Below are 16984 nucleotides of genomic sequence, written 5' to 3' on the forward strand. Positions count from 1 at the left end.
CCTCATATCATATCTCCAGGTTGGTCCCACACAGGCTGGTTTAGCTATAGGATCAGTGTTCAGTATGAATACACATATAAGTGGCCAAACTGGACAGAAATGAGCTGTTCAGCCCCTTGGGCTAAACAGGCTAAGTGGCTGTAATGACTGGTGTCTGTTGGTTTGGTCGGAAGACGAACATAAAAACAGGTCAATATTGGTCATCTTCCAAATGTATATCTTCCAAATGTATTTTCCACATGCCCTATCATTTTCCCATTATTATTGGGCATTCCAGTCACTTTCTGGCCATAGATGCTGCAAAGTTTTGGAAAGCACCCCACCACCCATGGTGGTTGGTTAACTCCATTTATTAAGTCTGTGTCCACCACTATATAGCAGAAAAGTTTTATTGGCAAATAAAGAAAAATCCCTTTTTTTACGCAGCATATGGAAAATTCAGACATTGGCAATACTTCCCCTTTAGTCTGGTGCCAGAAACAAAGAAGAGGCGAGAAACTATCAATCACCCCCAAAAAGAACCTCTTCCATAAAGCCTCATGCATATATACAGAATAAAATCAGCAATACCCATAGTTCATATTCTACAAAGGTAAAAACAAAGAAAGTATTTAAAAAAATGAGGTAGAAGTTTGTGATCAAAGTTTGGAAGTGCAACACGTTGGACAAAGAAATAAAGGGAACGTCACCTCTAACAACATTAATAGCGAGGAGCCAAATAAGGAGGAATGGTTCCATCTCATAACCTCAGCGTCAGTATTTGTAAACATTTACCACATTTTTTTCCTGCTGATTACTCTGTACTGTTGGTGTTTTCCTGTACATTGTTTTTTTTTTCGGTTGATGTATGACGAGTGGGCGTATTTAGTTTATTGAGAACAAATTCACAGATAGACAGGAGAGTTAAGCCTTTGTCAAAACTCTCCTAAATGTCAACCCTTTTTTAAGGACAGAAGTGTTGCAAAAAGAGCCACGCGCAGAGTGTGACATTTCACAGGATAGTCATGTCCTTTGTATAAGGATTTTAGAGTTAACAGTGTTGGTGACTTCCATTTTGTTGCTTTACATTCACACTGAACAAGAGTTCATGAAGATCCAAGTAGTCAATGATGCCTGAAGTCACTGGTTGTCCATGTTCAGAAGGACCAGTGAAAAATCAGGCCAAAATGTCTGAAGTAGTGATTTTGATCCATAGAGATCACTAATACCCATTGAGCAAGTGCAGTTCCCTCCCTTTTCTGTACAGTACACTGGACACAACAAAATGGAGGAAGCATATATACAAGAGCTGAATGAATGGATCTTCGTGAATTAATTCCGTGCTATAATCCGCAGTCAGCAAACAGCTAATAGAGCTTGCCCTTTTGTTTGTATTAGTGTATATTTTTACATTATTTTCCTTTACCCTTTCAAAAACTTAAAAAAACCAATAGACCTTTAAGTCTGGCAAAGCATGCCAAACTTTGTAGTTTCACAAACAACTGGTGAGCCAATGGCTGCATACACTTCTGCTCTATAGTGTAACATAATGAGATTGACATTAAACAAAACATTACACCACATATTCCTCATTAGATAGCTCCATTAGACAGGTCCTGTTATTTCTGCAATATTTCCCTTAAACTATCATAATAATTCCCCTAAATAATGAAAATCCATTGCAGGTCATGTGTCCACACTAACCATATAAGAGGGAATCAAGAATAAGAGGAAAACAAATATATCATACTTGAAAACATTCATCCCAGTTGAGGTAGGTTTGGAGAATGACCTCTGTATGGACTCCATGTTCCAGTCTATATTCGCCTCATTAATAGTCAAAAACAAAAAAAAAAAAAAAACAAAGAAAAAATAAAAAAGTCCAACCAGGCTACAAGAGCAGCAGACCTCCCCGGGATATTCCCAGGAGCCACAACATTCATATGACGTAGCAATAAAAAGAGTGGAACAGAATTATCGGTGGGTAAGGGAACATTTCACTATAAAATCTGTCAGTCCTGCAGCCAAAGTACTTAGAGCAGGTGAATTCGATCTGATGATAGTGAAAAAAGATGGCTGTCCACAGTCTCTGGAAAAAGTATCAGTCTATAAGTGCCAAGTTCTCACACATAAAAATAAAAAAGTACAAAACTCTATCAAAAGGATATATGGGAACCACAAGGTTTGGGAAATGGAGACCTGAGATTGCGCAAAATAAGCTCCAGCAGGTGTGGCTGACAGGAGCAGCGAGGAGTCTGGGTCACTTCAGTCTTACAGGAAGGTTGGGGTCTCAGTCCTTGGCTGTGAGTGGATGGTTTGTAACATGGATCCTGGAGGGTCTTCTTCCGCAAAGCTGATTTCATCAGGAATAATGGTGGAGGTCATCGTTTCATCCAAAGAAGGTGGGGGAGAAGACTGATACTGAGGAAACAGAATTGAGGATTACAGCAATGTTTACTTAAATCATCTGATATTCGTATTATCTCTGTGATCTGAATAAACAATACAAATAATATTTTTGAAAAAAAAGCCTTACTATATAAAGGTTACACTATAAGAAATACATAAATAGCAAAATGTTTTTGAGACAAAAAATAATAATAATAATGCAATGATATAAAACGCAGATTGCTCTATTATAAATGGTGATATAAAAGAAAAAAAATTAACAAACAGAAATAGCAATAAACAATTTGTTGACAGATTTTTACTGGCATATGATTGATTGAAGTCATTAGAACCGGGTTGCAATAGGCCATAAAGTACATAGCTACAATAGAAGATAAATCACAGATGATATTATTTAATGCACCACGTAATGTAGGGGAAGCCGCTCCCTTTGTGCCCATGCAGCAGCACATAGCTTATGGTGAAAATATTGATATAGGTGCTGAACCAACATATCGGTTTGCCCGGTATATCAGCTTGGGTCAAGAGCAAAGGCAGCATGGAAGAGAGAAAAGAGTAGGATAGCGACATGATAGGGAACGGGGGGGGATAGAGTGAGATGGAGCAAGGGCGGTAGAGACAGATGAGGAACATGGGTAAAGAGATAAATAGAGAAAGTTAGGGGAATGGGGAAAGCCAGATGATGGATAGAACAGGAGGAGAGAGAGACAGTGGAAAGGGGAAACAGACATGTAAGAGGGTGATATAGAGAAAAGGGGAGGACCCGACACTGGGCACAACAGCTAGTGACTCAAGGCACACAATCACTACACCCAGCAGCCAGAGAGAAGAGGAGGGGGCAGAAAAGATAAAGGGGCAAGAGCACAAGGAGATCAACAATGAGGTAAGAAAAGTGCAGAAACAGTAGCAAGAATGGGATAAAGGGGGGATAAAAAGGGTAAGACGGGAGTAATAGGGGCAGATGAGAGGAATAGGGACAAGACTAGGGGTAGTGCCAGATTAAGGTCAACATGGACCTGGAGCTAAAATTGAGGAACGGCTTATTGTTTGCCACCACAGGGGTTCGGCTAGAGATGTGCAGGGGTGTACACACACACATATATATATATATATATATATATATATATATATATATACACGAGGTATGTCTATAAAATAACGAGACTGTGATTCCACCTAGTAAACAAAGTAGGCAGAACCGGTTCTAACTGCATACGTAGTAACCTTGAACTTGTCTGAACCTGCATGACAAGCAGCAACACACTATGACATTCAGTTGATTGTGAGTTGCCATTTAATTTAAAAGTTGAACAACATGTCAATTTGACATTTTTAGTAAAATGTTTTCAATATCAAGGGTGTAATTTTGCAAGAATGGGTTCCAGAAGGCACAACAGTTATCCAGAATTATTATAAGGAAGTTTTGAAAATGCTGAGAGAAAGAGTCAGAAAGAAACGGCCGCAACTGTGGATAAATGGTTTCATTCTTCGCCAGGACAAAGCGCCTGTCACAAAGCACTTTCTGTGAAGCAGTTTTTGACCGACAATCACATTACTACACGAACATCCTCCATATTCGCCCAATTTAGTACCTTGCGACTTTTATCTTTTCCCAAAAGTTAAATCAGTGCTTAAAGGGACACATTTTGAATCAGTTGATGCTGTAAAGAAGAAAACGGCTGATATGTTGAAACAGAAATTGATTTGCTCCATACCTTCCACCAGTGGAAAACAAGACTACAGCGATGTATTAGTGCAAATGGGGAGTATATTGAAGGAGACAAACATTACATTTGTAATACCAATAAATAAAGATTCATTATTTAATCAGTCTCGTTATTTAATAGACATACCTTGTATATTTATATATATGTGCAGTCAGGTGCATAAATATTGGGACATTGACAGAATGTTCATATTTTGGCCTCTATTCACCACCACAATGGCTTTGAAATGAAACAAACAAGATGTGATTTAACTACAGACTTTCAGATTTAATTTGAGGGTAATTACATCCAAATCAGGTGAACAGTGTAGGAATTACAATGGTTTCTATATGTGCCTCCCACTTTTTAAGGGGCCAAAAGTAATGGGACAAACTAAACAATCCTAAATCTAACTTTCATTTTTTAATACTTTGTTGCAAATCCTTTGCAGGCAATTACAGCCTGAAGTCTGGAACGCATAGACATCACCAGACACTGGGTTTCATCCCTGGTGATGCTCTGCCAGGCGTCTACTGCAAATGTCTTCAGTTCCTGCTTGTTCTTGGGGCATTTTCCCTTCAGTTTTGTCTTCATCAAGTGAAATGCATGCTCAATCGGATTCAGGTCAGGGGATTGACTTGGCCATTGCATAACATTCCACTTTTTAGCCTTAAAAAAGTCTTTGGTTGCTTTTGCAGTATGCTTCGGGTCACTGTCCATCTGCACTGTGAAGCGCCGTCCAATGAGTTCTGAAGCATTTGACTGAATATGAGCATATAATATTGCCTGAAACACTTCAGAATTCATTCTGCTGCTTTTGTCAGCAGTCACATCATCAATAAATACAAGGGAACCAGTTCCATTGGCAGCCATACATGCCCACGCCATGACACTACCACCACCATGCTTCACTGATGAGGTGGTATGTTTTGGATCATGAGCAGTTCCTATCCTTCTCCATACTCTTCTCTTCCCATCACTCTGGTACAAGTTGATCTTTGTCTAATCTGTCCAGAGGATGTTGTTCCAGAACTGTAAGGGCTTTTTTAGATGTTGTTTGGCAAACTCTAATCTGGTCTTCCTGTTTTTGAGGCTCACCAATGGTTTACATCTTGTGGGGAACCCTCTATATTCACTCTTGTGAAGTCTTCTCTTGATTGTTGACTTTGGCACATATACACCTACCTCCTGGAGAGTGTTCTTGATTTGGCCAACTGATGTGAAGGGGTTTTTCTTCACCAGGGAAATAATTCTTCTGTCATCCACCACAGTTGTTTTCCGTGGTCTTCCAGATCTTTTGGTGTTGCTGAGTTCTCCGGTGCGTTCTTTCTTTTTAAGAATGTTCCAAACAGTTGATTTGGCCACACCTAATGTTTTTTGCTATCTGTCTGATGGGTTTGTTTTGATTTTTCAGCCTAATGATGGCTTGCTTCACTGATAGTGACAGCTTTTTGGATCTCATATTGAGAGTCGACAGTAACTGATTCCAAATGCAAGTGTCACACCTAGAATCAACTCCAGACCTTTTACCTGCTTAATTGATAATGAAATAATGAGGGAATAGCCCACACCTGTCCATGAAATAGCTTTTGAGTTGATAGTCCCATTACTTTTGGCCCCTTAAAAAATGGGAGGCACATATAGAAACCGTTGTAATTCCTAAACCGTTCACCTGATTTGGATGTAATTACCCTCAAATTAAATCTGAAAGTCTGCAGTTAAAGCACATCTTGTTTGTTTCATTTCAAAGCAATTGTGGTGGTGAATAGAGGCCAAAATATGAAAATTCTATCAATGTCCCGATATTTATGCACCTGACTGTATATATGTATATATATATATATATATATATATATGTATATATATATATGTATATATATATATATATATATATATATATATATAGTTACGGTTTCCAAGGCCACCCTGTGTAAACCCCCTAGAACTCAAGCTAACAAGGTCTTCCGCCAATAACAACCACAATAGCGTTCACCGGTACTTTGGTGGCCGCGTGGACTTATACTCGGAGTAGTAGTGGTTTACACAGATACCTAGGAAGACCAGAGTTTCATGTGAGAGAGTAGGTGCTCGATAGTGTGACTAATACAACCAGAGATTTGGGTGCAACTGGTCGGTTGATGGTGTGGCAAAAGAGCCCGTCGTACGGCTTTGAGAGCCTATGGTGTGGCTTCGAGACTCGGCATGACTTGAGGGCCGTGTGGTGCGGCTGGAGAGCTGGTGGTGCGGCTTGAGAGCCGGTGGTGCGGCTTGAGAGCCGGGGATGTGGCCTGAGAGCTGGTGGTGTGGCTTAAGAGCCGGAGCAGCTTGAGAGCCGGTAGTGTGGCTTGGTGAGCCGGAGCAGCGTGGAAGCTGGTAAAGGAGAGTCCGCTTGAAATAAGTAGCAATAGCAAACACAGATCGTGCAGCAGAGCTGAGGGATCCGAAAAGAAACGCTATAGCGGCGAGGGCGGCAAAGACCAGCGTGTACACATATGACATCCTGCGGTGTCCTGATAATCTAACAACCGACGGAATGCCTCCAGGAGGAACACTAGCAGATGAAGGTATATTGTTGGAGGGAAACAAGTTGTGACCGCGACTTGTAACATGTATATGTGTGCGCATATACCGCGTATGTATATATATATACATATATATATATATATGCACACACTCCCCCCCCCAATATGTGCTCGTCCCTGCTCAGCTGCTGCAGCCAGACAGCTCAGTCAAGATTACCCGGGCCCCCTTCACGGAGCTGAGCTTAGCTGCTGTTAAGCATGATGGTGCGGCAGCGCTTGTATGAGGTCAAGCAGAGTGATGCAAAGGAGGAGCCAAGAAACTGTGTGCAGCGCGGAAAGAGATTATGAAGCCTCTCACTGCGACACCAGTATTATGCTGTATTATCTTGAACTGCTGGTGGGGCAGACAGGCAGGAGGTTGCACTTTCAATGGGAGGGTCTTGAGCGGACAGTGGCAGTCAGGCTGTAACAGGAATTTTTTTCCCTGTTTCCAGAAGCCCTGCAGAATCCTGTAGGCATATTCTAGTAGGGGGCCTGGAGCTGCAGCTCCACCCACCCGATTGCTAATCCGGCCTGAATAGGGGTAGTTGGGAAAAATACAGGCAAGAATAGAGGGAGAGGGGAGGAATAGGGGAAGAGGGAAATATATAGGGGGAAGAATAGGGAAAGATGGGAAAAATAGGAGGAGACAAGAGGAATAGGGGGAGAAAGAAAGGAATAGGGGAAAGAATAGTTGCAAAAGGGAGGAATAGTGGAAGAGAGATGGGAAGTTGGGGAAGAGAAAGGAGAAAACCCTGCACAATAGCTGGCAACCCAGCAAATGACAAGTGCAAACTATTAGTTCATATACAAACTTAGAAGTATTTGGCATAGCAAAATTAGGTAGGGGTCCGGTTATGACGCTCTAGCCTTTCAGGCCCACCACTCTACCCTGAATGAAGCATAGTGGGGAAATCATCTATGCATGAGCGGCTTTGGAGAGCAGAGGCTTCAGAGGCAATTCACCTGTTCCCACTGTAGTTTTACCACTGATTGTAAAGTCCTATAAATCTACATCAGTTTTAATTTGCCAATGTTTTTAATAATCTGAATAATTTTGTGTTCTTTGGGGCCCTATTTAACAATGAGTTATAGCCCCCTTAGCACACACTAAAGGGGTTATGTCTTCATTTACAGAGGTAAATTCCGATTACCGGTGTGTGTCATTGTACTGGCTACATCATCAATAGATGGCTAGAACACTACACTCCCCATTGCTGGCAATGGGGACCCAGCACAGCTTTTCTGGCTTCAGCGAAGCCCTCCGGGCATTGCCGAGTCCCCGTTGGGTGAAAGAGTCATGCACATGTGCACAATGGCCATCGCGCATGGGCACGATAGGCTGCCAGCAACAGAGCGGAGGATGCAGGGGGACATTGCTGACCTCACCAGAGAGGTAAGTAATGATGAATACCAGTGGTATATCTGTTAGTATCACACCAATACTAAAATAAATATTCCGCTGGTATTAAGACTTGTTATTGATTAGGGCCTTTGATTTCTAAAAATGGAAAAACTTACACTATTTTATATTTTTTTTATTACTTGACCTGTTTGCTATAAAAAAAATACATTACTGCTGTAAGTAGATGTTTTTGCTATCTCAATGCCAGCCAGGATGTATGTACTAGTGGTTCATCCACAGACAACCTTCATCTTTTACTAAATGCCATCTCCCATAATGCTCAGCTATCTGCCTTACATGGCTATATGAATGTGTCTCACCTCATGTTGATGAGAAGGTGAGTGAGAGAAGAGATGCTCCATCTCATTGTGGTCACCAACCTTTCCTTTTATTTCTGGAGCATCATCATTTATCAAGGTCGCACCATTGTGACCAACTCTCTCTGGAACTCTGCCATTGACTCCAATGGCAGCTTGCTGAGCCGAGAGCTGGTCCTGTGCCGCCTTACACTTCATCAGCCTGTGAGACGAGAAAGAGAGATATATGTAATTGTTAGACCTATGCAGACCTCAGCTTCTCTTTCACTTTAGTCTCTTCATGGTCAGACCTGTCTTTCTGTGTAGATTTCACTGGGTTTAACTTTGTCTTCCTTCTACAATTCCCAATCGGATCCTTCCCAGCACCCCCCGCGGCGCATGTGTCCTTTTGCGTATACGCAGAACGACGCCAGAAGTACATCTGGGTCATAAACCCGGAAGTCACTGTATCACAATAGCAGCTCTTATCGACAGAGCTGTCCTTTGTGATTTTCTAGATACATACTGGCGATATTAGTTTTGTATGCATGCCTCCAACATGGTGCGGTCGCACCAACTTCAGCACCACAGCATCTATGGAAAATTTACGCCATCTACATACCACGGCTGGGCAATAACATGGTCTGCATCAACAATATGCATCAATGTCTAATCAGCAACTGCGCATCAATGACAGGCGATCGTCATCAGAAAATAATCAATATTTTGGAATATGGATGTGCCACTTATGCATGCAGGAAACGCGCTTCTACATTTACAGAACACAGCGCAGAAGTAGTGATGTGCTTGTGAGCAGCCTGCCAGGCAATCTGGAAATGCTATACCCAAGCTTGTTGACAAATTCTTTAATTTTGTAGACTCCTTTAGGGCTATTAGAATTTCCCCTGCATTTGATAGAAATAGAAACCAATATAATAGGAGAATAGTGTTTATCCGCACAGAACAAGTATCACATGAATGTGTGCTAGAAATATACACATGACTAGTCCATATATGTTTATCTATAAGTGTGAGTCCGTCCTACCAATCAATGCTGACATTCCCTGTACAGTGCAGGCAACACGGCTTCCCAGAACACATGGGTAGAGTGATGTCTCTGTAGGGCCAGACTGGACACATAAAATCATTAATACAATATTGAGCAGCTTATACTGGGAGGCGAGATGACAATACATTATAGATGTGATCATGTGTCCGTTTTTACTGTTGCTTCAGTCGCGCAAAAAGTCCCTGTCAACATGCCGGGTTCCGCCGAGAATCTTTTTCGCTCAAAATGTGCGTCTCATTCACATAACTAAAACACAATGTGAATAATATGCAAAAATGAAAGAAAAATACGATATGCTACTCCACTCTGAGCTTATGACAGTGGTACAGGGAGTCCTGCAGCGTATGGTGTATGGACGCCCAGATAATGTGGACACATCTTTATCTGTAGTAGAGACTAAAATTTCTTATAACGCATGAGTGTTTAAAAGTTAAAATACCATTTTTATGAGTTTGTACACAATATGCCCATGTGGGTTATACTTAGCAGTTGGGAAATAATTCATTGGAACCAAATAATTGTCGAAATCAATATATCGGACTTCCATCATCGATGGGGGAAAAAACCTGCAGGATATCGAGCCCTGAACATAAACATCAATGATCGATGCCCAACCCTGCTCCGTACTTACAGCCTGATTCAGCAAGGATCGCAATTAGAACCGCGTACGCAGATTGGACAATTAATGCGATTACAAACGCACTGTGAAATCAATCGTAGAGTGAGTGACAGGCTGTGAGCGTTTGGGGGTGGTGACGGGGGAGTGGTTGCAGAAACGCAGGCGTGCCTGTCCGTTTAAACGCAGTTGCATGGGCGTGCATAAATTAGCCACTGCGTTTGCCTACGCAGCTTGAGTACTCATTGCGTGCACAGAGACTAGCAATTTCTGAGACAGGTCAGACCTGCTCTAATTGTGCGTGAGGGGCCGATGTTACCGATGTATACGCACGACTGTGAGGTATTACGGATGTGAGAAGGCAGTAGGGGGCGTCTCTATGCTGGCTGAGCGGTGGCAGACATTAGCATATTTTCGTAGAAGCATTGCGTGCAATTACGCAGTTGTGATCCGTGTTGAATCAGGCCCATGGTCTCAAATTTCTTACGGCGGCCCTGTATGTTCTACCTCCCGCGGTATCCAAACATGAGGAACAGCACACAGAATATGATACAGGTCACACCAATGTGAATCCCAATAATGATGCCAGTTGTTGAGGATTTTGCCTTCTGCTCATCACTCACACAGTTGCAGGATGGATTCAGCACTGTATGGAGAAAGACAAGAATGTATTAACAGCTGTCATAATCTATGCACTGCTTCTTATATACAATATTAGAATATAGCATTCCAGAGAGTTCAGCATTATCACTATATAAAAGGAGACGTTAAACAGCTGAAAAAAACTGCATCACGGGAATGTGGTCTGGTGAGGTGTTCGTGGCAGTGTTAATAATATGTATTTTACGTTACTACGTATCTGGGATTAAGGGCCTGATTCAGAGCCACTCGTAAGTGGCAGCTCGTTCGCTCCGAGCGATGTTTGCCCAACTGCGCATGCGTACGGATCGTTATACGCATGCGCGAACCAGTCAGTGCGGCCGAAATTCATGTGCTCGCAAAATAGCGCATGCCTGCTAATTTGAGTGACAGGATGAGGCGTATGTGGGTGGTAACAGGGGAAGGTGCTTGAAAACGGGGAGTGGAGATCCGATCGCAGGCGTGCTTAAAGGTCAAAACGGGCGTTTTATGGGTGTGCATATTTAAAACAGCAGCGTCATTGACCACGTCACTGGGTTTTTTTTTAGCCAGAACTGCTCGCAAAATTGCGGTAGCAAAAACCAACCACAAGAATAGCGAGCAGTTCATACGCTGGTCGATGTACTCGATTAATCTAATAAATAGCGGACATGACGTAGGATGCGAGCGGCCAGGGGGCGTAGTTTCCCAAAAAACGACCGCAAGTTTTGTTCGCTCGTTCAGACCTAGAGGCGTGAACAGACCGCAAACAGCGAACGGTTCATTTGAATAGCCACCCCTATTTTCTGGACGAGCGAGCGCAAATAGCGACCGGCTCTGAATCAGGCCCTAAGTCTACGTACCATTGCCATTAAATGAACATGCATTTTGAATGCAAATTAAGAAAAAACAAGCCTATGAAAAATTATATTGGTAGCAAATGTGATCATACAGGTTTCCTTTTTTGATGTGCGTTTAAATTGCATTGCACTGAACTTCATATCAGGGTATGTAACAAGCTGTACATTAACAGCAAAAATAGCCACACGTCCCCACTATAAATCTGGAACAGTGAGTTTACAATGGTTACCCAGTATGTACAATCTTTACTACAGTATGCAGGACAAAGAGGAGAGGTCAGTGATGTGTAAACATAATGAGAGCCACTTACCTGCCCGGGCAGATGCTTCTTTCAGTGACACAAAACGTACTGTGGAATTTCCATCTCCATGCTGATTAAATGCCAGCAACTTCACCTCATATACCACTAGGGGGTCTAGACACAAAATATTAGGAGGTATCACAGTCTGTTCATAGGACACATATACTACTATTCAACCAACTGCATAAACCTTGCCCTAAGCCCCACTCATCTCTTCCTACCTACCTGTTCCTAGTCCTAACCCCTGGTCATTGTGTAACGCTGAACATTATAAGAGTATATTGGTGTGCCAACTATATCCATTAAATAACAATCTCACACAATTAACGCTTAAATGAAATATTACTGCACACTTTTGTGCACCGCCTTAGTTATTTGCACAGATATTTTGCTCATCACATTTTGGCAATCGGCAAGTACTGTTTCCTTGGAGATTTATCAAAAGTGGAGAAGTAGACCAGTGGAGAGGTTGCCCATAGCAACCAATCAGCTTTTAGGTAGCATTTATCAAGTACAGTCAGGTCCATAAATATTGGGACATTGACAGAATTTTCATATTTTGGCCTCTATTCACCACCACAATGATTTTGAAATGAAACAGACAAGATGTGATTTAACTGCAGACTTTCAGATTTAATTTGAGGGTAATTACATCCAAATCAGGTGAACGGTGTAGGAATTACAACGGTTTCTATATGTGCCTCCCACTTTTTAAGGGGCCAAAAGTAATGGGACAAACTAAACAATCCTAAATCTAACTTTCACTTTTTAATACTTTGTTGCAAATCCTTTGCAGGCAATTACAGCCTGAAGTCTGGAACGCATAGACATCACCAGACGCTGGGTTTCATCCCTGGTGATGCTCTGCCAGGCCTCTACTGCAAATGTCTTCAGTTCCTACTTGTTCTTGGGGCATTTCCCCTTCAGTATTGTCTTCATCAAGTGAAATGCAATCGGATTCAGGTCAGGGGATTGACTTGGCCATTGCATAACATTCCACTTTCTAGCCTTAAAAAACTCTTTGGTTGCTTTTGCAGTATGCTTCGGGTCATTGTCCATCTGCACTGTGAAGCGCCGTCTAATGAGTTCTGAAGCATTTGACTGAATATGAGCATATAATATTGCCCGAAACACTTCAGAATTCATTCTGCTGCTTTTGTCAGCAGTCACATCATCAATAAATACAAGGGAACCAGTTCCATTTTCAGCCATACATGCCCACGCCATGACACTACCACCACCATGCTTCACTGATGAGGTGGTATGTTTAGGATCATATGCAGTTCCTTTCCTTCTCTTCTCTTCCCATCACTCTGGTACAAGTTGATCTTTGTCTCGTCTGTCCATAGGATGTTGTTCCAGAACTGTAATGGCTTTTTTAGATGTTGTTTGGCTTTGGCAAACTCTAATCTGGTCTTCTTGTTTTTGTGGCTCACCAATTGCTTACATCTTGTGGTGAACCCTCTATATTCACTCTTGTGAAGTCTTCTCTTGATTGTTGACTTTGACACATATACATCTACCTCCTGGAGAGTGTTCTTGATTTGGCCAACTGTTGTGAAGGGGTTTTTCTTCACCAGGGAAATAATTATTTTGTCATCCACCACAGTTGTTTTCCGTGGTCTTCCGGGTCTTTTGGTCTTGCTGAGCTCTCCGATGCGTTCTTTCTTTTTAAGAATGTTCCAAACAGTTGATTTGGCCACACCTAATGTTTTTGCTATCTCTCTGATGGGTTTGTTTTGATTTTTCAGCCTAATGATGGCTTGCTTCACTGATAGTGACAGCTCTTTGGATCTCATATTGAGAGTTGACAGCAACTGATTCCAAATGCAAATGTCACACCTAGAATCAACTCCAGACCTTTTACCTGCTTAATTGATAATGAAATAACGAGGGAATAGCCCACACCTGTCCATGAAATAGCTTTTGAGTTGATAGTCCCATTACTTTTGGCCCCTTAAAAAGTGGGAGGCACATATTGAAACTGTTTGTTTAATTTCAAAACCATTGTGGTGGTGAATAGAGACCAAAATCTGAAAATTCTGTCAATGTCCCAATAGTTATGGATCTGACTGTACATTCTATGATAGTTAGTAGTTGACTGTTTGCTATGAGCAACTTCTCCACTGGCCCACTATCTTTTCACTGCTTGATACATCTCTAAGGAAACAGTATTTGCTGATGAATGGCAGCTGGCAAATGCCAAAATGTAAAATTGCAAAATTAAATCCTGCAGTGATTGTGCCACATTGGCAATAAATAAATGTTATATCTATAAATGTCAATGTAATTTTAATAAAGCTTTGAGAACATTGGGGAGGGGCAGGAGGTGCTGGAGAAAAGGTACCAGGCCTCTGATTTACCAGTATTAAATCCTGCTGCTCACTATAAGTATAGGGCAACAAGGTGTTGTACAGGATTGCTGCCTGCACTATCAGTGTAAACCATAATAAATAAGACAGCACTGGGATCATTGGAAACATCATTGAGCACATAGATCTTGTCTGTGTCTTACCCAGTCTGCAGATGTTATAAGCTGTGACATTGCTGGGCAGCAGCATGGGCCCAGTGTACTGCGGCAGTGGCACTTTACGATAATACAGTTTAAAGCCCTCATTCTGACCCAGTTTGATTGATGGCTCCCAGGCGGCCTGGATGGCTGTACTGTTCAGGACCTTGATATAGAGAGATGGCACAGCGGGCACTACAAGGATGGGGCCACAAGATAAAAGTCAATAGCATTCAATTAAAATTATACTATACTAGATTGCATATATGACAGGTAATTATCTTTTCAAACACTCCCATTTCTAAGCACCTCTTGGGAATTTGTTTCAGGAACCCAGGCACCATTCTGTAGTATACTGTTTCTACTTGTTGAATGGACTAACCGCCGCTTGCATCCAGCCCAGAGCCCCAGCACCCGGCTAATATGTTTTGAGCCCAAGGTCACTGGTTACATCACTCTGCTAATAAAATGATCACATAAGTAATCACTGTATTTTTTAGCCTTTGCTGGGACAGGACCTCGCTCTGTGTGTCCTGGCATGTCTGGAATGATAAGTACCCCTAAAAATACATTCCGATTTACAGCAAAAAAAAAAGGGTAATTTGGGGGGGAAGGTTTCCGCAAAAATAATATATAGACCCTACAGTCCCGGTGGATCTTGGAGCTGTACAATCAGGGACACAAATTGCACTTACTGAACCCCCAAAACAGTTAATTGGGATGTACAAATCTATGAAGCAGCTTTTTAGGATGAATTTAAAAAAGCATAACCCCATTTCATGCCTGTCTGGGGTAATTTAAATAAAAATTCAACCTGTATTAACTAATTAAAAAGCAAGAGCCAGTGAGGAATAGATAATAAAATAAATCAGTACCAAGCTTAGTTACATACCTTTGAGATTACTTCCTTGGAATCTAATTACAATTTGCATAGGCTCAATACATTTTTCAGTAACCACTTGTGTGACCATTAAGGGGTAATTGGGGTGCAAAGTTAAGTAACTAAGCAGATGTAGTTGTGTGATCTAATCATTAAATGGCGAGATCTATGACAAACATGGTGGGCCAAATTACCCAGCTAGGCCAATTGCTGGTCAGGGTCGTATTATTCATAAAGCTGACTAGGCTGAAGCCTAGGGGCCCCGCAGGAAGAATTCAGCTGAGGTTTGTTTTGAGACAATGTGGGGGAGGGGGACAGTGGACCAATAGCACTCTGGCACCATGGTTATTACACCTCTCTGAGAGGACGTTCTCTCACCTCTAGACCTCAGCACATACAGGGACAGGAGATTCCGCAGGACTTGCGGGGACACTAGAGAACCACCGCCGAGTGCAGAGTAGGGCTAGGCATAGGGGTGGAGCCAAATGGATTGAAGATCCGGAGTGCACACACCAGGACGGATGCTATGGCCTACTGGCAAGTGCAAAGTGTGGGACACCACCACGACACACACACATACAAGGACATCCAGGTGAGGGAGACGTATGGTATCATAGGGAAAGGGGCTTCCCCTCAGCAATGGTCATCTTACACATCCCATTCCGAGTGTGTGACAGTACACGCTACACTGCAGACATGCCACATGGAGATATCAGCACTATTTGGAATAGGACAGTAAAACACCCTACTGTACCAGGGTCAGGCTGTGAGAGATTGAAGTGCTTGAGCAAGGCTGAAAATCCTTGAAAGCCTAGGGCCCGGCCATACGGTCCTGTGGCTGGTTTAGCTAAAAGACTGAAGCGTAGGCTGCCCCATGATGTGTGGCCATCCAATAGTCAATGGGCAGAAAATGCTAATAGGATTTTGATCCTATAAAATGACTCAGTCACGTAGCCATGTCAGCTCAATTAGAACTACCAGATCTGCCTGTAAGTAATAACATTTATTTTAATGCTATCTGATCAGGTAATTTCTAAATAAACATACAGTATGTTCCATTTATTGTGTGTTGCAGCTGTATAGTTTCTTATAAATACATCTTTTCACAAATCTGCATGAAGTTAGCATAAGTATTCATGAGAATTAATAAGGTAAGAACATTCTCACTGCACCCGAGGACCTTTCGTATCATATTCAAACATTAGGAAGCATTCCAACTTCCAAAAAAAAAGACTTTTGATTGGCTGAGATTGACCACAAGACTAGAGCCACGTTAGAGCCACATTAGAAGTTAGAACCTCAAGATCTTTAGATAATTTTCACATGAAAGAAGGTGACATATACATGTATACCTTATTCAAGATGTGCATCAATAATGTTTACAGTGCAATCAGAATGCACTAATAATATTAGAATATTGGAAAACGAATTCATTGATCACATTTCAGTAGCTATTTGTTCAATTCATCTCGTACCTTCTCCCAGAGTGCTTTGCACCATGCTGGCTGATGCTTTGCTGGCTCCCCTGGAGGTGTAAGCTTTTATGTAGAAGCTGTAGGTGGTCGAAGGTTCCAGGTCTGTCACTATTTGCTGAAACGTGTCCTTGCTCACAGCTTCCTGGTACTCCATCTGTACTGGGTCTGGAGGCAATCAGAGGCATAATGATCAATCACCAATACATTCCCAGAGTTGTCATCTCTAAAAAGTCACATACAGTATCAAGCGATTGAAAATGTAATATCTATGTACTTCAGCTATGAAAAAATGATCCCCA

The 16984-nt window shown here is 42.0% G+C and overlaps 1 protein-coding gene across 1 annotated transcript in view; it reads right to left on the reverse strand.

Moving 5' to 3' along the window:
• Positions 1-426: 426 nt before the first annotated feature.
• The window catches only part of IGDCC3 (immunoglobulin superfamily DCC subclass member 3), a 156452-nt gene continuing 139894 nt past the window's right edge, over positions 427-16984 (reverse strand). Inside the window, 7 exon segments of the mRNA XM_088452705.1 lie at positions 427-2307; positions 2310-2400; positions 8381-8579; positions 10549-10687; positions 11831-11935; positions 14337-14525; positions 16686-16850. Coding sequence (XP_088308831.1) covers positions 2270-2307; positions 2310-2400; positions 8381-8579; positions 10549-10687; positions 11831-11935; positions 14337-14525; positions 16686-16850 — 926 coding nt within the window. The 3' untranslated portion in view covers positions 427-2269.

This window comes from Taudactylus pleione, unplaced genomic scaffold (genome assembly GCF_031769625.1).
Source record: "Taudactylus pleione unplaced genomic scaffold, aTauple2 ptg000556l, whole genome shotgun sequence".
NCBI lineage: Eukaryota > Metazoa > Chordata > Amphibia > Anura > Myobatrachidae > Taudactylus > Taudactylus pleione.